We start from the raw sequence: 24100 nt of genomic DNA, 5'->3' as shown, positions 1-24100 counted from the left end.
TGAACAGGCAGGTTTGCTCTCCGGAGCAAATATCGCCATCAACGAGCTTTACTGCTGCCTTCTGCATCAGCTTGACCCTTCTCACAGAGCAGCAACATCAACAGTTTTTGCGCAGGGATGATCAGAGCACAGTAGTATTTAGTGTCAGCTGTTTATTAAATAGTCTCCAGCTGTACAAATTGTAGCTTTTTCAACATCTACAGTCCCAAAACACCAAAAAGGATGAAGAATAACCACAGGTGATGAGTATTGCATTGCTTACAGTGTTTACATACAGAGTGAACTTGATATTTAAGTAGTTCATGAAAGCTCGCTGGAAAGGAATTATCTCTGGTGCAGGTTGAAGTCCCAGAAGTCTTGCTCAAGGTGTCAAAGCCTGGAAGGTGCTGAGCAGCCTGTGGCAGCAGCGCTCCTGCAGCTCCTCAGCCGGGCTGTGTTGGTGCAGCCCACGCTGTGTTTGAACTTACCAAGAAGATACAACAGGACAGCTTGTGCCTTGCTCCACCAGGGACAACCTACTCTTGCCAAGCAGGTCCTGCAGCGCACAGCAGTGCCAGCCCATGGGTGATCTCACTTCTCAGACACCGCCCGGCAGCCCTTGCTCCTGTTCTGCCGCGAGGGAGGCGAGAGGCACAGTCAGTCACGGTCACTGTCGCTGTCACTGTCACTGCTGTCGCTGTCTGACTCGATACTCTCCAATGTCTTCCTGCAGATGGAAAACAGCCCGGTCATCAGTCACCTCTTGTGACTCTTGCTTGAAAGAAATCCACAACACAGGGTAAAACCAACAAAGAGAACATTATGGGCTGTCTGATGACTGCTGCCCCCACAGGCCAGGCCAGGGCCCCCCATTTCCTTTTGGAAACACAGACAAGGGTGGGACAGATGTCAAGGGTGCAGGACTTGGCTCCAAACTGTGGTCCCTCAGGCTCATCCCATCATCTGAGCGTGGCTGCAGCAGCTCAGCAACCAACACTGGTGGCTGGTGGGATGTACTGAAGACTGACTGTGAACCTCAGCGCTCTGCACCACACGCAGGGCCATTCCGTACCAATTCCCTGATTTACTAACCTGAAATTAAAGTCTTTTAGGTGGCCAGACCCAGCCAGGCAAAGATCTGAGCAGGGGATAAGGGTTACCCCATGGTGGAAAGTCACTTTCCCTCCTAGGTGGGATGGATACAGCGTGGCATTGAAAACTGAGGGACCATTTTGGGGGTGTGAAGCGACCCATAAACACAAAAGGACGCCATTCTGAAGCCTGCGCTCTGCCGCCTTGGTGGAGAAGCCTTTCTGCAGGAGTTACCCTCCCACACCCTGTCTACCCCTCCAGCAGTAACATGAAGTTCCCCGACTTACCTCTGCTTTTCAGAGAGTTCAAATTCCTTCTCCGTTCTGCTTTTAAGACGTTGAGATGAAGGCAGAGCGAGGGCCGCTGCCAGCTTCACCAGCTTAATCGCCTCATCTGGGCAATTGGTTTGTTTAGCACAGTTCAAGAACTCATCCATCACCTGGTCACTGCAAAAGCAAAGGCAAACAGTGGCTGTTCATGGGGCTCCGGATGAGGTGGCCACAAACTTAGAGCAGATGCTTTAGAGAGGGAGAGGAGGTGACATTGTCAGATCACTCAACCAGCCCAATTCTGCTCCTGCCAGGAGTTTCACCTCATCTTTCACCCCATACCAATACGATGTGCATGGGAACTCCTGGCAGAAAACAATACTTGTCCTTACATAAAACTAGAGGCAAGCAGCTCACTGCCCAGGACAGGGACCTCACCTCAGCAGCAGCCTAAATAACCTTCCCCTCTTTACAATCCCCAGATCAGGCCCTCAGCCTCTTTGACGTGGCTGGCAGAGGTACAGAATCATAGAATCGCTTTGGCTGGAAAACATCTCCACGGTGATTCAACCACTGCCCTGGGCAGCCTGTTCCAATGCCTGACAACCCTTTCTGTGCGGAAATTTTTCCCAATATCCAATCTAAACCTCCCCTGACACAACTTGAGGCCATTTCCTCTCGTCCTACCGCTTGTTACTTGGGAGAAGAGACCAACACCCTCCATGCTCCAACCTCCTTTCAGGCAGCTGCAGACAGCGATAAGGTCTCCCCTCAGCCTCCTTTTCTCCAGGCTGAACAGCCCAGTTCCCTGAGCCGCTCTCCACCAGACTTGTGCTTCAGACCCCTCATCAGCTTCAAGGAGCCCCGTAACAGCTTCTAAACCCAAGGCAGGTGTCTCCGTGCCGTGCTGGCCGCGGGCACGGGGAGCCGCTGACAGCCAGCTCTGCTCTGCCAGCTCCATTTCACATCCAAGCGCTGGCTCTGCCCCTCTGTCACCTGTGACAGCAGCTGGGGACACCGCTCTCACTTTCATGCAGGGAAACAAGAAGGTGTTTGCAGCTGGTGCCACAGCGAGCTTGGCAGAGAAGGGAGGGGACAGTTCAACCACAAGAACCTCTGATCCATTTGGGAACAGCAGGGAAAAGACTTGATATCCCTTCACATTTGTAACGCACGAGATCTGCAAAACATCAGCTACACCATGAGTTCAGAATTCTCCTTTCCCTGTTCCCCAAATGGATTCGGGCTCTGACGTGGCTTGGCAGCCCAAGGGCTTCCTTGGGCTACAAATGGGCACGACACACCATCCTGGTGTAGGCAGCCCTGGAGAACATCCTGGGTCTTGGTGACACTGCCATCTCCAACATCACATTTAAGGTGTTCATTTCCATGAGCACCAAGCAGCTGCTTGGGTTCGTTTGTCTGTTTCTTTCAACTGCATTACTATGCCTTAGAAGTTATTTTCTACTTCACAGAATTACAGAATCACAGAATGTCAGGGATTGGAAGGGACCTCGAAAGCTCATCAAGTCCAATCCCCCTGCTGGAGCAGGAACACCCAGATGAGGTTACACAGGAAGGTGTCCAGGCAGGTTTGAATGTCTGCAGAGAAGGAGACTCCACAACCTCCCTGGGCAGCCTGTTCCAGGCTCTGTCACCCTCACTGAGAAGAAGTTTCTTCTCAAATTTAAGTGGAACCTTTTGTGTTCCAGTTTGAACCCATTACCCCTGTTGTCACTGAGAAGAGCCTGGCTCCATCCTCCTGACACTCGCCCTTTACATATTTATAAACATTACTGAGGTCACCCCTCAGTCTCTTCTTCTCCAAGCTCAAGAGCCCCAGCTCCCTCAGCCTTTCAAACTTCAAACTTAATTTTTCCCTCCAAAATCCAGGGAAAAGCTTAATGTTACAGGCTAACAGGTTGCCACACAGGATTCAGGATTTGACCTGATAAACTTATCTTCAGAAATCCAGACACCTTTGAAGCACCTATGCTTGGTTAACAGCATATTAGAATTTTTCTGAACACAGAGGAAATGAGATGTTCAAGTTTCAATTTCTAATGCCAAGTCACTCAATGGCTCTGTTATCCGTGTCCCAGAGCTTCACTCAATGACATCGAGGGTCAACCACTTAAACCTCCTCTTTGCATTTCTGCTATTTCTTGAGACAGGTGTTGAAACAAATCATTTGGATAAACATACTCGTGCTCACAGGGACAGACACGCACATGCTTCACGGGTAACAGTAAGTTATGGACCGCTATTGTTGGTTATAACAGAAATACAAAATCACAGCCAAACAGGAGGCTCAGAACACACAAATACTCACGTGGGAATCCTATTGATTTGCTGGAAACGCTCCATCATATTCCTGTTCAAAAAGAAAACAAACAAACCCCTTAAAAAACAAATCCCACCACAAAGCACAGGAACAGACAGGTATTAAATCTCTTGGCTAAGCCCCCTGAAACACGGACAAGCCCAATTTCATGAAATAATCTTCCCCACAGATCTGAAACAGACCCTGTGCTGTATTCTGGCAGATGCAATGTATACCAGCTGTATCATTGATTAGTTTAACACAGAATACCTTAACTAGTGGTAAAAAAACCTAGAAGTGTAGCTGGTGGCATATTTACTTTAAAATACTACATGTTTTTAGAAGGGCACTTGCCATTTCTTTGTTTCAAAGGAAACAGCGCAAAGAGAAAATCTGTATTTAACAGAAAATAGATCAGAACCTTAAAGTGGAAGGTAGATATTTTATCCAGTATTCCAAGCTGCGGGCATGTTTAGCTACGAGTTCTAAAAATATTCTCTTTACATTTTTAATCAGGGTTAATTCTAATTAAAACTTTAATTGAACTCTAATTAATCTCTTGCGCAGTTTGAATTCCAAAGAGGTCTAACAATTAGAGAAGGGGAGGCTGCAGGCAATCAGCAGTGCTTAGCGATGATCGAACTCCACCTTGCCAGAAGCAGCTGGACCATGTTCTAAGCTCTTTTTAAGATACAAAACTGTAACAAGATGCTGAGAATGCACAATAAATTAAGAAAAACCCCATCACGTTCCCAGCAGGACTCATACCCTCCCTTTGTCTGCACTAGCGTTCCAAGGCAATCAGCCTTAGCTTTTGATGGTTGTGATTAAGCCAAGAGCTGACGGCAGCCACGCACGTACCAAGCGTCCTGGGTTCTCCCAGCCCTGGAAAACAAGATAGCGACGTGGCCCAGCGTGCTGCTGGTCCATTCCAAGGGGAGCTGCTCCCTCCCGCTTTGCTCGTGGACAGCTTTGATGTCTTCAGCACAGCTGGCAAACGCCACTTGAATCTGTGAAAAGATTGTGCTACTAATGCCAAAACCTCCAGAATTAATATATCTTTTCCAGTACAATTCCCCCTTCGGATCCTACAGGTCTGTCCCATGTGCGATTTAAATTTGTGCATCAACAGTGGTTACTCCTGGCAGAAAAATCACTTCTGTCAGGATAAATGTCCCCACTAGGCAGCTTCGCAGGACCAGCTGTATTTGAGACCCCTGCAACAGGCGTGAGCCCTTAACCCTCCTCAGCTTGAGGAGCCAGTTACTGCGATGACACCTTTGCCAAAAATCCCTGAGTTCTGCCACGTGATGTGGCTGGCAGGGCTGGATTGTTCTTCCAAACCCTGTTAATGGAGAGATATTGGTCTGCATTAACGTGAGGTTTCTCTATAGGTTGAAGACAATCTGAAGGGTTTAGCAGACCTGGATAAGCTCACAGAGATCTGGAAATTTGTAATGGTTTATGTGCCAGAATTAGACCTCTGAGACTGATGTGACAAATACAGTCTGTGTGGTGCACACAGAAATGGGGAGACAGCTCTTTTCTCTGACCTTCTGCACTGATTTTGGCTGGGACGGAGTTAATTTTCTTCATAGCAGCTGGTAGGGGCTGTGTTCTGGATTTATGCTGCAAACAGCATTGATACCACAGGGGTGTTTTAGGTATCGCTGAGCAGCACTTACACAGAGCCAAGGCCTTTCCTGCTCCTCACACCCCCCACCAGCGAGTGGGCTGGGGGGGCACGAGACACCAGGAGGGGACACAGCGGGGACAGCTGACCCCAGGGATATCCCACACCATATGACATCATGCTCAGTATATAAAGCTGGTGGAAGAAGGAGGAAGTGGGGACATTCGGACAGATGGTGTTTCTATTCCCAAGTAACTGTTAGACATGATGGAACCCGGCTTTTCTGGAGCTGGCTGAACACCTGCCTGCCTATGGGAAGCGGTGAACCGATTCCTGATTTTGTTTTGCTTATTAAACTGTCTTTATCTCAGCCCACGAGTTTTTGCACTTTAACCATTCAAATTCTCTCCCCCACCCCACTGGGGAGGGAGTGAGCGAGCGGCTGCGTGGTGCTCAGCCGCTCCTCAGGGTTAAACCAGGACAGCTTCCTCACCTCCTTGGGGTGCTGATCCCTGCTCATCAAAGACAAGAGCTCTTCCAACACGTCATGTCTCCTATTAAACCCCAACTGTTTCACATCTGTGTAGAGAAAGGCAGTAGTTAGCAGGTGTGACCAGTAACCCCTGCTCCTAACCCCTGGTAATATGGTCAGCGTAACTAATGCCATTTTGTAAGGCAAACAACAACTCCCTGTGACTGAGCAGCTCTCATATTAGTTCCCTTTCCCCTCATTACCAGGCCCTGAAGGTCCTGTGCACCAAGCAGATGAACCTAACAGATTTCTTCTTCCCCTCCCTGCCGACCTGAAGATTCCTGGGTGGCAGGTCGACTACTGCCCCCCTGAATGGCCTGCAAGCTCCCCGGCACCCCACAGTGGTGACCCCATCACAGAACAGGGAAGGAACCATAGAGCACTGTCTCCAAAATCAAGCAGTTCCAGGTCCTAAGTGGCAACCTGGACCCAAAACACTGCTGGACAGTGAGACCCATGACCCCCCAGCAGCCAGAGACACCTCCACTGTCATCTGCTCCCTCTGAGGACTGAGCAGTGAGTCATATTCTTCTATGTTTTTCAAAGCTACATGATGACTTTCACGCTGATACAGCAAACCAAGTACTAAGACTTGACTCGAGCTGCAGAGGGTCCAGATGATTAGAATCCACAAGCTCAGTAGTGCTATAAAATGCTGTACTATGCTACTTATAGAATTGTACCACACAGATTCTGCTTACAGAAATCCTGCGCTATTCTGATTATAAATTCCATGCTATGCTGATCATAAAATCCTGTGAAGAAAATAAAGCTTTAATTCTAACTACAACTTGGTGCTGTCATCATTTTGCCAAGGACCCCTAAAAAAAAACCTGTCTGTCCCCTCAGTGCTGGGTGACAGTACGATATTTGCTGTGTGCTAAAGCCTGTAGCTGCATTCTTGTCTCTTCTTCTTAAGGGGCAAAGAACAGGCAACTAATTTCAATGAATCAAATCGGGGTTGTGGATGTTCTGAGCACTGGGAAGTTTCCCAACTAACTCCCTACTCATTGCTCCCGACTTTTATCGAACTGCTGATGTAGCCATGTGGCCATCACTGACCTTCCCAGACTGAAGGGATGGCTTCCAAGTGGTTGGCTGCATCCAGTGCTTGAAGAAGGTCCAATATATTTTTTGGAGTTGGATAGAAGAGCTGATAAAGGAAAAGAATCACTTCAGTAAACTGTAACTGCTACACACTAAAGCTGTGAAGCTTGCTTACCCTAAGACGCACTTACCGAACAGGACATTTCCTTGTACCATTTCAACACAACATCGATTTGTTCCATCATACACAACAATGAAAAGAATTTTGACCTACAGGGGGGGAAAATGTTCTAATTCAGTAATGATTAGATAGCCAAACCATACAGGAACATGAGCAAATGATGGTGTTCTGATCAGATTTCTACCACAGATCAGGGAAAATTCACTGTGTGATTGCAAAACTCCATATAATAAAAAAAGCAGTAGCGTTTTTTATGATAGAACTTCATGCTGACACTAAGTAATTGGTAGAATTAGTAAGAATTGGACCACGGCCTTTTAAAAATCTCTAAACCATGCGATCTGCCTGCCTGCCAGCAGGCTTGAGGTATCTTGACTTCCTCTCAAATGCAACCTGGGGTTCAGAACCACTTTAAGAAGTGAACTAAATTAACCTGATTACTTGTGCAGGTTTGCAATACAAACCTGGAACCTTGATCCAGGGCACTGAACAGGAAAAATGTCTGTACAAGATGACATTAATTGCCATTAATTTCCCTTGATTTACTTACAAATTAAATAAGGTCAGATCACAGGAATCACCCCACCCCTGAAAATCCTCTTATTTTGATTATAATTATTTTTCATGAATTTAATAGAACATCTCTAGTTCCAATGCCTAGAAGTGCTTTTCTTCAAATCCATATTCTCCAAGTACTTAATTCCGTTTAGTGACTGCAGCACTTAATGATGTTGGTAAAGATGTTTCAGATGCTACGATTGCAGTGTCACATGATGGAATTACATGGCAGTTTGGTGCCTGAACACACCTGCTGCACTGCAACCTCTGCGACACTGTGCAGAGCACCAGATCTGACCTGGACCCTGGTTTGGTGTCACCTCCTAAGCTGCCATCCTAAGTGGACAACAGGATTGTAGAAAATACAACTGGTTGGTGCAGTTGTTGGGTGGGTATTAAGCTAAACTGATGCTCCAAGACACTATATTTGAGTTCAGGCAAGGCCACAAACTAAAAATAAATCCTAGCTACTACTGTTCTTAAGAGGGACTTTGTCACTTAATTCCAAAACTGTGCATACAACAACCAGCTGATGTTCAAAGCAACACCCTTCTGCGCAACGTTCGAATTCCAGTTCGTACTCAAATTGACAAAAACGCGCGAGACACTGAAGGGAGCCTGCACTTCACTCACCAGTAGTTGTTTAACCGATCCATGTCCAAGAATTTCCAGTTGTCTCCCTTCTCCAGTGCCTTATTTAACTGATAGGCAAGCTTGATATCCTTAAGATCACAGCACTGCAATAAACCAGTCTGATTTTAAAGCTCCCGAATATAATACTTAATACATCCCTCCGAGACCCACTGTCATGAAGAGTAATGAGCTGACAAACATTTTTGAGGGGATGCAGTTCAGTGCAGTTACTGTCTCAGCATTTTGTTGAGACAAATATGTGACACGTGGGCAAGAGCTTTCTAACCTAAACCGACACCTTCTGGTGCAGAGATCGTCTGACCACTGCAGTATTACAAGCAGGAGGTAGGTCAGAGCAGACAGGGATTTATGCAGCCATCTCTAGCAAGGGATGGACATATCACAGGCATGGACGTTACCAATTTAGGAGGTATCAAGCAAAGAACTGCAGAATTATGGAGTAAATTTACAGGAGGTGTTGGACACAGGTGAAAAGGGAAAGATATTGAGAGTTAAACCTTGTATGACAGGTTGGAAAACTCGCAGGCAGCTCTGAAACAGCTGGAGGGCTCAAAGGAATTCTGATTGCAGGGAAGAGGTACTTACCGCTTGCATAGCAGTGGGGAAAAAGTGGGCTGAAAAGGAGACAACAGTCTGTTAGCTTCAAACCTTCAAGGAGCCATCCAGCAGCTCGTTAACCCAGCCTCCCAGGGGACGGATGAGACGCGTCCAATTAGAAAGCTGCATTTGTAGCTCAGTTTGACAACACAGCAGGGATATTCACATAATATGTAGGCACTTTGGTGTGTTAGTTTCACCAGCCAGTGTTCTGGAGGCAACTCTACTGCTGTGCTTTTGGAGACATTTAAGCAGATGATCTGTTCGACTTTAGGTAGTTTTACAAAAACTACATTCTCTTGTTTGATGCAGGACAGCATTTTTTGTGTAACAGGCAGGCTACAAAAAAAGGCAGCCACGTCACTCACCTTCTCTATTAACTCTAGTGCAAGAGAACACGTGTGACAGAGATGGGTGTTCAGGCAGCTTGCCCAGCACTTGAGTGTACCCAGAGCTGCCCAAGAACACACCATCTCCCCCTCACAATGTCTCCTGCCAGTTCTGTGAGGCTTTGACTCTGTTTTCTGTGACTGATGTTTCAAAGCAGCACAAGGACTGATGCTGCCTGAGGGAGGCAAAGAAAGCCACAGCGGGACAAAGGACAGAAAGTGTCCCGCTCAGTAGCTCATTTCATTTGTGTGCTGAGAATTTGGGATAGCTGGTTTTGGTTTTCTGAAGGATATACTGTAAGGGCACCGGATGCTACCAGAGACCAAAACAATGACTAGTTGTCAGTAGCAAAATGGTGGGAAGACCTGTAAGGTAATTTACTTAAAACCACTAGGTACAGCACACCCTCCTTTCCCTTGCAAGACTTAATAAATTAACTAATGCTTATAAGTGCGAAAAAACATTTTTGTGTTACTTGGGTGTTCAGTATGCACTTCAGCTACAGTCTACGGAATCCTCTGTGCCAAGGAAAGGCCTTGCAGAGAACACAGAGGTTCCTGAAGGAAAGAGTCAGGTCACATATAACAACACACTAAGGAAAAAGAAGCCTCAGTTTTGTTCAAAGTGTCAACCTGAATTCTCCAAAAGCAATTACCAAAAGAACACAAGGATCCTGCACTGAAGAAGAGCAGAAAACGTCTACATACACACCTTGCTCAGACAAAGTAGCTTTGATATAGTCATATATAATCAATCTCTTTTTTATTTTTTAAACCATTGTGTAGAAATGCTCATTCAAGTCCCAGGGCCCAGGCAAGGCCTGTAGCTCTGTGCCCATCGTCACTGCCTTTGCTAATGGTGGTATCTCTGTAACGAGCGTGAGGGAGCAGAGCAGGTACAGTCACTGTCTGCACTTCTGGCAGCAGCTTAGAGCCAGAGCAAGAAACGGTATAACGCACACAGCAGGGCAGAAGGAAATGAGAGGTGTACAATATTGCCAGGCTTCTTTCTGTGGATAAAAAAAAATTGCTGGTAGGATGACCTACCATGCTACTTCAACATAATCTCATAATCTATCTTTGTGCTTTGAATGGTCAAAAAATATATCAACTTATCACTGGTTTCCTGAAGCTTTTTCATCCTATCATATATAGAACTGTCAGCTGCTTTCAACACTTTGTTAACACCATGTTGTACACAGCACAGCTACAGACCCCTCTTGGCCACATTTGTCTTCAGATTGAAGCTGCGTCTACTTCTGTATGTACAGAAAGGCTACAAACATCCAAGGACAAAGTCACATGGCAGAAAGAGCCGGTGAGATGTGGCATGTTCAGAATCTATCCCTTTCTACAGACCCAAGCTTCAGTTTTGCATGAGGTTTTATTTCATGCAGTTTTCTGAAAAGGATTAGGAAGAACTAGAGCAGGAACTCACACCACACTACAACAAAAACCTGCTGCTCACCAGACATTTATCATTTGATGAAGCTGCTACCAGATGTTCCTCTTAAGTTGGTCTTGTAAACAGCCTCGTGTCTTCTATTGTGTGGGGCTCAAACGCTCACACGGGCTACACTCCTACTTCTGCACAGAAGGCAGTGCAGCAATGCACAGCACAACCTCCCAGCACTAGAATTTGTTCTTTTTTTTGTCTCCAAACAGTCTCAGAAGGAACTGACACAAGCAAGGTGCATGCATCCTTCCCAGGTACCTTTTCACCCAAGCTTAAACAATGCGGATCACAAGATATATTGAAGTCCGTACCATCATCAGGGTCCTGGGGAGTGAAACTTCTCTTTTCAACCTCATCTATCACCTCAGAGATGATGCCTGATGAGTGAAGATCAACTGCGGGACAAACAGACAAGCAAGGTCACAGCTCAGTTATGCTAAGCACTTCATTAGTGATCAGTGTCAATCTGTAAATTTAATATGGAAATGGGAACAAGCAACGTGATTTCAAACAAGTGTCACGATTCTCCTATCTGTGTCCCTACTCGTGGTGCTCCACACCAGTTACATTTTGTTTATTCTAAAATTTGCCCCACTGTTGCCAGATTTCCACAGCACAACAGGGCAGATTCAGAAAGATAAAAGTACTTTCTAGCAGGGAAGTTTGTCTGTTAGAACACTGTACTGCAAAAAGCAAGGCATTTCATAAACAAAAAAAGAAACTAAAATGGGAAACAATTAAGAAATAAACCAACAACCAAACCCAGAGAGATTCCAGAGCAGTTCCTCCATATTTGTTAAAACACAAGGACTGCAGTTACGACTATCATGTCTACTCTCTTCCTGTGCCTACAGATTTGCAGCTAAAGGATCTCCAACAGTTGGGCTCCTGCCTTCCAACACAGCTGTATTTCAAGACAGCTCCAATGCACAGAGCTGTTGCAGAATAACAGAATCCCTGTGCAATTTCTTCCCTGTGAGTGGCACAGTCTATCAAATCACCAGCGCTGTCATCAGATCCAGCCTCCTCAGAGACCTAGTGACATTTGCTCTTTGGCTTTATCAACTCGTGGCCACAAAAGGAAAGGAAATGGGCTTTCTTTCCAGTTCTGCCAGTTCCAAAACCACAAGGACTCTTCCATCCCTACAAGAGGTTATGATCCTCTAGCTTTTTCCTCACCTAAACAGAATCAAGCTGCTCAGATAACATTAGGATTGCACACATAAGAAGTTGTGTTTTAATCTGCTAATCAACCACCTTCACCCACCACATTTGGGAAACATTACAGCAAGTGTTAAACAGAACAAGTTGATATTGCACATACCGCCTTTATACAATATAGAGAGAAGATGATTATACGTTGCAAGGCTGGGCTCTGAAAAGCAAAAACATTGAAGTTACTTTGACATTCTTGGCTGAGCTTTATGCCTGAGCACTAATTCAGTCTCCAGCCCCACCGACCAGACAGCATAGATAAATTTATCCTATAGTTTCTCCCCCTGTCCACCCTAATGCCGGACCAGACCTCACACACATTACAACTGGGAGAGCTGGTATCTGAGTGGGGACTACTAGCTGAAGCACCATATTGCTATGGGGTGAGCAGCCCAGCTTCCCTGCTTTCATTGAATACTAATATTCAATATTTCATAGCTAGGTTCCCTTATGCTCATGAACATATCTTGAGCATACCAACGAGCACATTCCTAGGCCAAAGGACGCTCCATAAGACATCGAATCAGTTGTGCAGATATTCCCTGTTTTGCAACGTTTATTTGACATCAAAAACCACCATTTCACAGAATCACAGAATGTTAGGGATTGGAAAGGACCTCGAAAGATCATCTAGTTCAATCCCCCTGCCAAAGCAGGAACAGCTAGATGAGGTTATACAGGAAGGCGGGTTTTGAATGTCTCCAGAGTAGGAGACTCCACAACCTCGCTGGGCAGCCTGTTCCAGTGTTCTGTTACCCTGAGAGGAAGTTTCTTCTCAAATTTAAGTGTAACCTCTTGTGTTCCAGTTTGAACCCATTACCCCTTGTCCTATCACTGGTTGTCACCAAGAAGAGCCTGGCTCCATCCTCCTGACACTCACCCTTTATATATTTATAACCATTAACGAGGTCACCCCTCAGTCTCCTCTCCTCCAAGCTCCAGAGCCCCAGCTCCCTCAGCCTTTCCTCACACGGGAGATGCTCCACTCCCTTCAGCATCTTTGTTGCCCTGCGCTGGACTCTCTCCAGCAGTTCCCTGTCCTTCTGGAACTGAGGGGCCCAGAACTGGACACAATATTCCAGGTGTGGTCTCACCAGGGCAGAGGGGAAAGAGAACCACTCTCAACCTACTAACCACCCCTCTTCTAATCCACCCCAGGTACCATTGACCTTTCTGGCCACAACAGCCCAGTGCTGGCTCATGGTCATCCTGCTGTCCACCAGGACCCCCAGGTCCCTTTCCCCTACGCTGCTCTCTAATAGGTCATTCCCCAACTTATACTGAAATCTGGGGTTGTTCCTACCCAGATGCAAGACTCTACACTTGCCCTTGTTGTATTTCATTAAATTTTTCCCTGCCCAACTCTCCAGCCTGTCCAGGTCTCTGGATGGCAGCACAGCCTCTGGCGTGTCAGCCACTCCTCCCAGCTTCATGTCATCAGCAAACTTGCTGATAAAACCTTTAGATCAAAAGCTTTTTTTCTGCAGAGATGTAGATATATGGACCTGAACTGGCTTGAGAAGTAAATCTCCTTGATCTATGGGAAGCCAACAGACTCAGCCAAGTGCTGCAAAATATAACTGCATCCTTATTGTAGTGTTGCTGTAGAAATAGTGAATAATAATAATGAATAGTGAAGAATAATAATAGTGAATAATAATTCACTATTTCTACAGCAACACTACAATAAGGATGCAGTTGAGAAAGAGCCTATGTGCCAGGACACATTCTCCCACTGCATACACACACCTGTCCTTGAGTAGCTAGAGGTAACTAGAGCTAAAAATATAATGATAAACCTGCTCCTAATCCCAACTACAGCATCAAAATTCTTAATTATTTGACCTAAGGGACTAAGTGCACACACCATATTCTAACTAGTAATCAACACTCAACAAAGACTGAAGATGACGATTACATTTGGAGTTCACAGGCATGGGCTTGCTGAGTGGCCACAGCTTAGTACTTGCACATTTTTATTTCTCAGTTCTCTTGTAAAAATAAACAAATAGTGAAGTTGAGAAATGCTTTTTTCCCACAAGCCCTAGATTTCTTCCCTGCAACTAAGGAACACTGTTTTGTTTACTGCTGAATGCTTAACTATTCTGGAGGTGGTACTGGAATATAATAACCACTCTGGTTCTCTTACCTATATCAAGTGCTTCCATTTCCTTTATTACCGATAAAGACATACTTCTGCCTACACCACCACATCTTCTCAGAGTCTTCAGTAAAGCATTAAAAGTGAGCAGATTTGGTTGCACTTCCTGTTGAGCCATGTGATTCAGGAAGACCTTAAACAAAACGCCCAAATCCTTAGTGCTTCACATGTTAGGGACGACAGTCCAGCTTTCAGGTAGGCAGACACGCATTTCCTCCATCTAATCCTTCTCACCGTCTGCAAGTGAACAACTGTACCCCAACTGATCATTTATTAAGGGAGTGCTATATAATTTTTAATTAATTTGCCCCAAAACCAAGACTACAAAATTACATCAGATTAGATCTTGGAGATCTGTGTTTAGAACATCAAGAAAATTCTTAAATTTCACACTATTTTTCTTTATTGATGTTATGTCATTAAAACCAGAGCCTCTAATGCTACCCCTCAAAATTTCATTTCTATCATACAATTGTGAATTACAATTCCAAGAGTTTTTATGTAAAATCGTTAGTTTTTATCTCCCAGCATAATTACCCAATTCCTTTCTGTCCAGGCAGTTCTTGGATCAGGTATGTTCTACATTTTCTACTCCTCAATAGTTAGTTTCTATGTTTAAACCAGTGTACTTCCTTTGCAGCAGGTATTAATATCTTTGTACAAAGCTCTCGTTTTTAGTCTTCTAACAACTGCAAAATTCTACTGGCAGAGCAGAGCCAGCCCCTACACTCTTACCCTTTCCTCACCACTTTTGCTCAACCTCCTTACCTTGGCTAATTCCCATCTCTCCAAGAACCTGTCCTTTAGATACGGGACTGCTGCAATCAGTGCATTGAAGGTGTGTACATCAGCTGGAAAAGGAAAGATCATTCATATTAACTGACGATTGCATTTTACGGGAAAGTTTCTTCTAACATGGCTCAGATTTTGGCAAAGTCTCATGCAAACCTGTTTCCAGCGAGCCGGCCACACGCCAGCTGCACTGAAAGAGCCAGTTTGCATTCAGCTCCCATGATCCAGCTGAGGTCCGTACCCCTGCGCCAATCATCACTGCCATGAAAGAAATATTCACGTACCCTACAACGGGTGCCTGTTACTTAGACGACCACAAAGCAACACAAGGAGACACTTACCTTTGTGTCTTTCATTCAGCAAGTCTATGTACATGTCATAAGCTTTAGCAGAAGCCCCATGCTGCAAAACAAACAAGAAAAATAATCTCTATGACTGTGTGAGACTTCAAAAGGTGAAAAAAGTCCTCACAGCACTGAAGGATAATTGTACCTTCACCATCCCACGGATCATTGTGCAATAGGAGTGTGCATTCTTCTCTGGCATGATCTTAAATATTCTTTCAGCGTTGTTGTTCTCCCTAGAATCAATGAACAAGCTGAATGTTAAAGAACAAAGTATAAGACACCCTTAGGAAAAAGATTCAACACACATAACCAAATAATGGGCTGTACTCCCAAGGGCTGATATTCAAATGTATTACTTGTGATACTCTGAGATCGTCTACAACCACTTTAATAAAAGATTAGCAAACCCAGAAGTTTTTAACAAGTAACACCCGCAAGTATGGGTTGCAGAAATGTCTTTAAGTCTGTTTTATAACACCAATGCATGTGTGTAACCCACTGAATACAGGAATATTGGCAACGTTTTCTGTACCTCCATCTAGAGCCAGATGACTGCGAACCTCTTTGGAATGGCCTCTTTGGAGCTTTCTGCTCTGAAGCATTCCCCTGGAGAGATTTTTGCAGAAATAAGTTTCTCAGAGTTTGAAGTTAGGATTAAACAGCAAATGATGTGATTTGCTAACAACACAGGAGTTCGGCAGCGATTTACATGCTACCAAATGTGTTTTGTAATGGGTTACATTAAAATAAATTTCTATTATAATGTTCAGGAAGCAATAACTAGATTAAGAACACCGTTTGTGTTATTAAACATAATAATAAGACAAATTATATGTATTTGTGGAGTTGGCGGGAATCATTAGACTATAGTAAATACTCTGTAAAACTCCTTCTCCCTCAACAGCCTTCTCAGGGACAAGTATTGTGCAACATACCTACTACTGTACCCCACAACCAGCTACTCTGAGGTCACACAAGGAGCCCTCAACTTCATTGAAATGCAGTTAATATGGAAGTTAAATTAGCCAGCTGATTTTACACTAAAGGTACTAGAGTTCTTCTTTACAGGCAACTATAAAAACAAGGCTGCAAGTGAGAAACAGTTATTTAAAGGCAGTTCAACAGAACTAAGACAAGACTAGGGTTCCAGCTACTAAGTTCAGCTTTACAGAAACTAGTTTTGCTACTACATCAGACACAGGATTTTATAACTGCCCTATCTCTTGGGAATGTTGACTGCATCTGACCCACCTCACACCATCTCCCCAGAAGGCAGTCACAGTACAAGAATCTTGACATCACCTTGATACACTCCCACTACATATGAAAGAAATAAAAATAGACATCAACAGGTTTTTCATACCTCTGGTTCTTCCAAATCCTCTTTTTCTTCTTCTTCTTTGTCTGGAGTAAATTCTCCATCTCCATAGAAGCATAACAAATCTAAAAGGCTGTTTGTGGTCTCCAGAGATACAGGAGTACCTACAGAAATGAGGACATACAACAGTCGTAAAGAACACACCATTCCGCTGTCATATCAGAAAACTTTTGAACATCCAGTGACGCCACTTTGTTCTCTTTCAACAAAAGCGTTCTCTAGCAAGTCTGTAAAACCTGGGTGTGACACTAATACTTCCACAAACCCACCCACAGCAGGAGCCAATTTTAACACTGAATTAGAGTATCTGATTTTCTGTTGAAGCCACTGAAAAGGCAGAGTTTTCTTGACCAAGTGGGAGAGGAAAGAGGCAGCTGGCAGTCAAAACTGTGAAGCAGCACAAGCCCAAGAAGACATCTGAAATTTCTAGTGCTTTTCATAACTACTTCTAGGACACACACACACTCTGCTGTGAAGACTACTTTGTGTGTTTCACTTTCTACGACGCAGATTTAAAACCGACGCAAGAACTATTTGATGGAATCATCTCCTTTCCGTCTTGGAGCAGATATGAGAAGGTCTCATCTTCCCAATAATTTTGCTCCTTCGGAGGCTGTGGCAGTTACAGTTTTCTCGTTTCCTCCTCATTTATTGAGGGCAGGTCCACAGAAGGGACACCCAGCCGGTACGCTCTACCAGTTCAACACAGCAGCAAAGTGCTTGGCACAGAAGTAGTTACACCAACCAATATGCAACTGCACGAGAACCTTTGTGGGCAGAATGGTATCGCCCAGCCACAGGCCCTACTCTACTGCATCAGAAATTCTTCCACTTTGGAAGAGAAGGAAAAAACCTCAACACCAGATCACCTGCTCTTTGACCAAGAAATCATTCGTTCTCCTTATCACCAAAGTGACATGTCAGACAAGCAGTGGATAGTGAGGGCCCAATAATTCTGGAGAACCATTTCACCATAGCGGAGTTAGTTGTGAAATGCAGAAATATAATAATTAAATTGTTCCCACAGTCCATGCCAGCTACTAAAATATTTTTGCCACAATTTGAAGTAGAGTTCGACCACAGAATCTGGCAGGTGATCACATACCTGCTTGTACAAGCTGATCATACAGGTCCACAGAATCTTTCACCTTCCGGAGGTGGATACGCTCTTTTAGAGCTTCCTCACTCACTCCTTCAATCTGAGGCGTAAGAATCTCAGGCATCAAGCACTAAAAGGAGAGAGTGCAAGTTAGAATCTAGCTCAAATCCTCTCTAAAGCAAACATGCTTACTTTTCACCCAATACACTGCTTTGATAATTTCCCAACCCTCCCAGTCTAACAGCAGCAGTCCTGGTGATGAAGGACCACGTATCCTGATCTCCCACTTTCATGTTAGGAAGTCAACACCTAAACAGCATTTCTTTTCTTATTGTTATCTGAAGAACCGGATATGATATAGGATTCCTCAGGAAAAATGTTTGCTTCAGAAAAACAATTGAAATACATCTCTGCTTTCACAACAGTCTGCAAAACAGTTAACAAAATTACCCTTTTGTATTAGTTTTGGACCAGGCTTACAGTTGATTTCACTACCTGACAATGCACAAATACAACAAAAATGAAAAGCAAGAAGCTTACCGGTATGTTGGGCTCTGCAAAAGTCTTGTCAAAATATTGAGGAAATTGCTTAATAATGTATTTTGCAGCATTTCTCCCAGACTCCTTTGACAATAAAAATAGACGCTGCATAGGAATGAGAGAACAAGATGAAGAAACACAATGAAAAGGCTGAGAGTAAGCAAAACACCTTCCATAAAGCTGAGTGTTCTGATGGAATCAAATTAAAGTCATGCGTCCTTTTCACCTCTTAATAAAAACACAGGTGTGAGACAACATTCCAGATAAAACATTCTGGTATTTAGGCCAATATAAGAACACCTGCTCTTTAAATGAGACTTTAATTTACTTTTCTGTCACTTAGTCAAGGGACAAAGTTCTGTACCATACATGTGAAATGCTGCACTACTACCTCAAGCTTGAAAGCAACTTTTTCAAATTACAGCACTCAGATGTTTCTCTGTCATTTCCAAGAGCATCACCTGATTCCCATTCACCTCTTTTCCTCAATTCTAAAGTCAGACCTTCCTTTTCAGTTTCATTTAAAACTCTTCACATTCAACAGCTGCCTTTGGCCTTCTCAATGGCTTTACCTCTGGTACACAGAACTGAAGTTCTCTCGTAGCCATACCATAGATCTGCCATGACATCTCTCAGCTCCCAGCCCTTTCTCATTACGCCTTAATTAACACCACACACAGCACTTCCTCCTTGCCCTCATCTCCAGTTCTGCTTTCTCCTGCCTCAGCCTTACGATTTTCAATCTTACGCAAAGATAACATCAGGAGAATACTTCTTTCCTTCTTCCTTTCTGTTATCATCTCAATACTGCAAACTTCCATAAGCCAAACCTACCAAGCAGTTGCTCTGTGATAAAACTAAAATTCCTGGGGCTTGGTCAGGACAGCTAGATGGCAACATGTAGTTTATGTAGTAACACACACACACTAGTGACCTTGTGTGTTTTAAGTCATAGATTTAATTCAAATTCAACTAAACTGTAAGCACAAAATCTCAACGCTTGCAATACCACATAATCACAGTCTATATCCAAGGTACATAAATAGTTTCAATAGGTTGAATACCTTACCTAAAGAATTACTGTTGGGAGTTATTTAACTGACTAAGAACATGGAGAAACAGAACAACTGTTTCAGCAGGTAAGGCACTAACTTGCACTAATATTAATAGAGCTGTGTTAGCTGGAATGTCCCTACAGGGGCAGGAAGAAGAGAGAACTTTGTGTGCACAGGGTGGATTTGTCCACAGAAATTCCACAGTCTTTATGCATTCAGAAATACACAGAGGAGAAAATTCTGAAAGAAAATGTGACACTTCATTTTCTTTTGTAATCGAAACTAGGCTCCAATTAGAGTTTTCATAGCCTAGATGAAGGGGGGAGAGGGAAAACTATCAAGGGTTTGAAAGGAAATACTTACAGCATTGGCTGCATTTTTTGGCAGAAGGAAAGGGTCATCATGAAACGCATAATGAGCAGCAGTAGGATCCTGCAGAAAGGAGAACCCAGCATTGAAATGTCTATAGTTAAACACACAGGTGTGCCGTAGTCATATCACACTGCCTCATGGAATTTAAGGCAAATGAACATTTCCACCATAACCACCTCCTGATGCTCATTTTACAAAAGTTCATCTTGTTCCAAAGGGTTCAGCCTGTTCGGAAATGGTTTAAAAAGCATTTCCATTACAGACACAGATTAACACAGTGACAACAAGAGGGTCCTTACCATAATACACCAAGCAATAAGTGCCCTGCAAAGCAAGTGGGACCCCAACTGTAAAAGTCTTGCGGGGCTGAGGAGACTTGCAGGATCAGATTCAATTGCCAGAACTCGAGAAACATAGGATTAAAGAATGGCATCACAGCATTTACAGTTGTGGCCTAGCAAGAGCAGCCCCTCATTGCTCGAGGCTCGCTTTCTGGACTGAGATTAGGAAGAGGCAGCCTGGAATGGGAAGCTCAAATGGTAAAAGAACTTGCTCCTGATGCTAGAAAAACCCTAATCAAAATGTTACAGCCCTCCCTTAGCATTAGAATGACGCAAAATGTGTTGAGTAAAAGAAAAAGCCCTATTAAAAACAGATGTAAAAGTCCCATCCTTTATCTATGGCCAAAGTAGAAGAGCCTCCAGTGTGCAAGGCAATTACTTGAGATGGGCAACTCGACTTGTTTCCATGATGAACGGAACTACTCACCCTGTTCACAGTAGAAGCCAATGTCTGAAGAACTGCTAGCTTATCCCTAAATATAAAGAAGCTTTGCTTAATATTCGGTTGCAGACTTTGAATGTCATGCATTACACTGTAGGCAGAACAAGCATAGAGTTATCCTGGCTCATAAGGATTTCCAGTTCTAGGAAACAATGCACTTAGAAAATACCACTTTTTGCAAAGGGAGGGAAAAATGAATTGCCAAAATGGTCTCAGTTCTGCAACGACGACGGGAAAAAGACAAGATTTTGGGGAAAACCAGAAAAGCACGTGTGTTTCCTGCTATCATTCCTGCCATTATTATACATTATGAAAGAAAGAACACAGGGAAGGGACAGAAAAAATTCCCTGGAATGCTTGTCTCAGAGCCCTCCATCTCTGAGGGATGGATACATGAATCCTTCTCGGACACAAGTCTTGGAGACTCCTGTGCCTGTGGATCCTTCAGACATCAGTTGTGTTTTAAGGAAAGGCCAGTGAAATTGTTTAGGTGAAGGTGGGCTTATTTTAGGTTTACCTGCAGACAACATTTGGCTATAAACTTAATTTTTGCTGTACAGTCGTGCAATTTAATCTTAGGTGCTTCCAACAAAATAGATTTTGTTCAGCTGCATAATTTCTAAACAGGATTTATTCAGCCAGTTATCAATGGTCAAGTTTATTTTGCTGAAAGAAAAACACCCATGTGCAGACAGCCAAATGAACTTGATTTTAGAGATTTTTAGTGAATGGGTTCTTTTACAAGGAAATAGAACAATGCTTAAAAATTCAATCCTTATAACTGTTGTTAAAAGAAAGGTCAGGAATGGAGTGTACATATTCTGCACAGAAAGAGATAAGAATATTCCCAGAGCTCCCAGTCAGCAGGAAAGCCACTAGTGGGACATTAAATCCATGAATACAGCAATCTGAACCTTCTTTTTCAACTTTTGTGGACAGACTACATTTAGCTTTCTAACAATTATTTCTTCCCAGGTCAAGAGATGTTCCACAGCAGTAAACACTCACCAGGTTTTCTTTCGGGGGAGCACAATTTCCTCTTGAGTAACTGTGAGAAACAATATTAAAGTTGTTATTGGAAACAAATAGAAGCCCAAAGAAAATGGTGACCTTGTGAAAACTGATGTAAGCTGATCCAGCTGAAAGTACTAAAGCAGGGATTTTAAAACCATAATCTAACATAGGCCACAATTTATTGCAATGGTAATAGAAAAGGCTGGTGGGGACCTTATGTGTCGTGTGTCAAGACAGGATCAGGGCCCTGTGGTAAACAAATGTCAAAGAGATTGTATCAATTTACCCACTCAAGCTTCTTCAGTCATCCCTTATCCTGTGTCTTCTCACTTGAGCCCCAGCTTTTCCCAGTCCCTTGCTTTCCTACTCTCAGTCCCCCAGTTCAAAGTTTACCATCTCTGCCCATGTGGCTTCTGCAGTTCAGTTGCTGATTATTACAGCAAAGTGGCCTCTCACGTTTCTGCTCCAACAGCCTAACATCAATTGCTCAGTTCCTTCCATCCCAAGGACCAATTTTCCCAGTTTTCCCAAAGAGGCAAAAAAGAACAATACCAAAAGAAGCAGCTGAAGGTTGTTAGTAAAGCATCTTAGCAAATTCCTGCACAGAGGAGCATGTGGGACATCCCAATTCTAAGCCCCAGAGCCAGGGTTTGCACAGGCACTTTTCCCACTGCCTCTGTGTGGCCCTTCCACGAGCTGTTACTGACCAGCAGGAACTTGTTCTCACGTGCAACATGACTCCAAGCATCCCAATATATGCTTCTCACAAAACTCACAGCAGAAATATGGCAAGGAGTACAGAGAAGAAGCAAGAACATGAAGGAAGCTGTCAGGATCAAGGCGGAAAACTCCTTATTTTTATTTTATAGTTTTTCTATTTCAAAGGGCAGCTCGTGGAACTGGACAACTCAGCCCATGCTCTCAGAGCACAGAGCTGGTTGGTGGTGAGGGTTGTCAGGCCAAGAAATCTCTGCACAATGAAGAGAGGGGCAAAAGAAAATCCAAGAAGGGGAAAGAAGACATTTGTGTGTTATCTCCTGACACACTATGCTGTATGGAGAATAAAAAGACAAAGGCAAGGAACTAGTAATTAAGACATCATACCTTCTGAATTTTCCACAGTCTTCCCAAGAGCCGTACTACTAGAAGAGCACCTAGAAACCAGAAAGAGTTTGGAATTTATCACAGTCACATTAGTACAGCAAAAGTACATTAACACAATTCTGTACTACAGAATTAATTAAACATTCATGGGGAAAAGTAACTGGAAATGCTGCACTATTACTAACTCCAAATTATTACCATAAAAGTCATACTTAAAGCCTTAGTTTCAAGAGACAAGAAGTTATATGAAGAAAATAATGTTACATAAATTTTGTAATTCTTTAGTTTTGGGGCTACCATGGCTTTAAAAGTAGTTTTCAGAAATTACTTCATCTTAGAAAGAAACATAAATCAGAAAAGACAATTTATGTTACATAGTCAGGATCTAGCTGAAAGCAGTAGCTTTTCCAAACTATTTTAGACTGAAATAGTGTTTATACAAGCAGAAGACCCTGAGCAGGGGGAGCAGGGAAATGAGGACTGTTTAGTTCCAGGTGCCCAGTCCTTCCAGAGCTGCAGACAGCACTCACGTAACCACAGATGTAGAAGGCACATCCACATCAACTTGCTTGTGCTGTATCACAAAGCAGCTGCTTTGTGCTCAGATCAGCCACGGGACAGAGGTTCTTAGGGACATGGTTTAGTGCCAGCTTAACAGTTGGACTCGATGATCTCGAGAGCTTTTTCCAATCAAAATGTGATTGCTACAATTGCTCATATTTTACCGCTTTTATACTAATTAAAAATTGCACGAACGTACTTTTTTTTTCCTCAAGAATCAATCTAACACTAAGCCTTACTGTAACCCTGGCATTTGCATGTGCTTCTACACTGACCTTGACCCTGAGGGAGACAATATTAACATGAATTTGTATCTCTGTACTTTACCAAGCTGTTCCTATGTCACATAAACTTATTACGTATGATTTTGCCATCCCAGGCGTGAGATAGATTTTGCCTATAAAGAGTATCCAGTGGAGCAGGGCCTTTTCACTCGATACACACCCCGAAAGCAACCTTCCCCCTGCTTTTTCGTACAGATACAGCTCCAGGAATCACTTAACAGCTTAAATTCACTCCCGGTGCGGCTCCGAGCCGCAGAACCCACCAAAAGTAGAGAAAAACCCAAACGAGTCGCTCCCCCGCGCCAGACCACGCCAGGCCGGCCTTGCCCACCAGCGGCCCAAGGCTCCACCGCGCATGCGCAGAGCGCCCCACAGGGCTTCGAACCGCGCATGCGCGGCCTTTCGCGCCGCAACTCCTCAGACCACCCCCCACCCTCCCGTTGATTCCTCCGCGGCGCCACCCCCGCCGAGTCCTTCTCTTCGCTCCGCTGAGGGAACGGCAGAGCCTTACCGGTAGCGCTCTCGCCTCCCTCCCGTTAAGCAGCACCGCCCGCTCAGCGATACCGCCCGCAGCCAGGAGCTGCCCCCGAGCCGGCCCGCCGCCATGCCGCAGTGCGCGCCGGGAAGGGGGGCGGTACCACTCCCGCAGAGTAGGGGGGAGACCGCCCCTCCGCCGCGGTGGTAG

The 24100-nt window shown here is 44.2% G+C and overlaps 1 protein-coding gene across 2 annotated transcripts; it reads right to left on the bottom strand.

The window, feature by feature from the left end:
• Nucleotides 1-137: 137 nt before the first annotated feature.
• PTCD3 (pentatricopeptide repeat domain 3) lies at nucleotides 138-24063 on the bottom strand. Of its 2 annotated transcripts, none has more exons than XM_082051063.1 (24): nucleotides 23927-24063; nucleotides 22571-22620; nucleotides 21461-21500; nucleotides 20438-20483; nucleotides 19661-19729; nucleotides 18243-18347; nucleotides 17709-17832; nucleotides 16589-16707; nucleotides 15758-15831; nucleotides 15371-15476; nucleotides 15220-15280; nucleotides 14855-14937; nucleotides 14075-14219; nucleotides 12035-12085; nucleotides 11022-11105; nucleotides 8854-8882; nucleotides 8248-8351; nucleotides 7067-7145; nucleotides 6891-6981; nucleotides 5790-5875; nucleotides 4525-4673; nucleotides 3673-3714; nucleotides 1359-1517; nucleotides 138-706 (listed from the first exon to the last, which is right to left on the bottom strand). In XM_082051063.1, exons 1-24 carry the CDS (start codon nucleotides 24019-24021, stop codon nucleotides 637-639), a joined length of 2061 nt encoding a protein of 686 aa, XP_081907189.1. In that variant the 5' UTR covers nucleotides 24022-24063; the 3' UTR covers nucleotides 138-636. The 2 variants fall into 2 exon arrangements, with proteins under 2 accessions (XP_081907189.1, XP_081907190.1); XM_082051064.1 differs by having other exon boundaries at nucleotides 15371-15458; nucleotides 23927-24062.
• Nucleotides 24064-24100: the final 37 nt, after the last annotated feature.

Source organism: Streptopelia decaocto (genome assembly GCF_964273445.1).
Source record: "Streptopelia decaocto genome assembly, chromosome: 4".
NCBI classification, from domain to species: domain Eukaryota; kingdom Metazoa; phylum Chordata; class Aves; order Columbiformes; family Columbidae; genus Streptopelia; species Streptopelia decaocto.
This window is presented reverse-complemented; position numbering and strand designations above follow the sequence as displayed.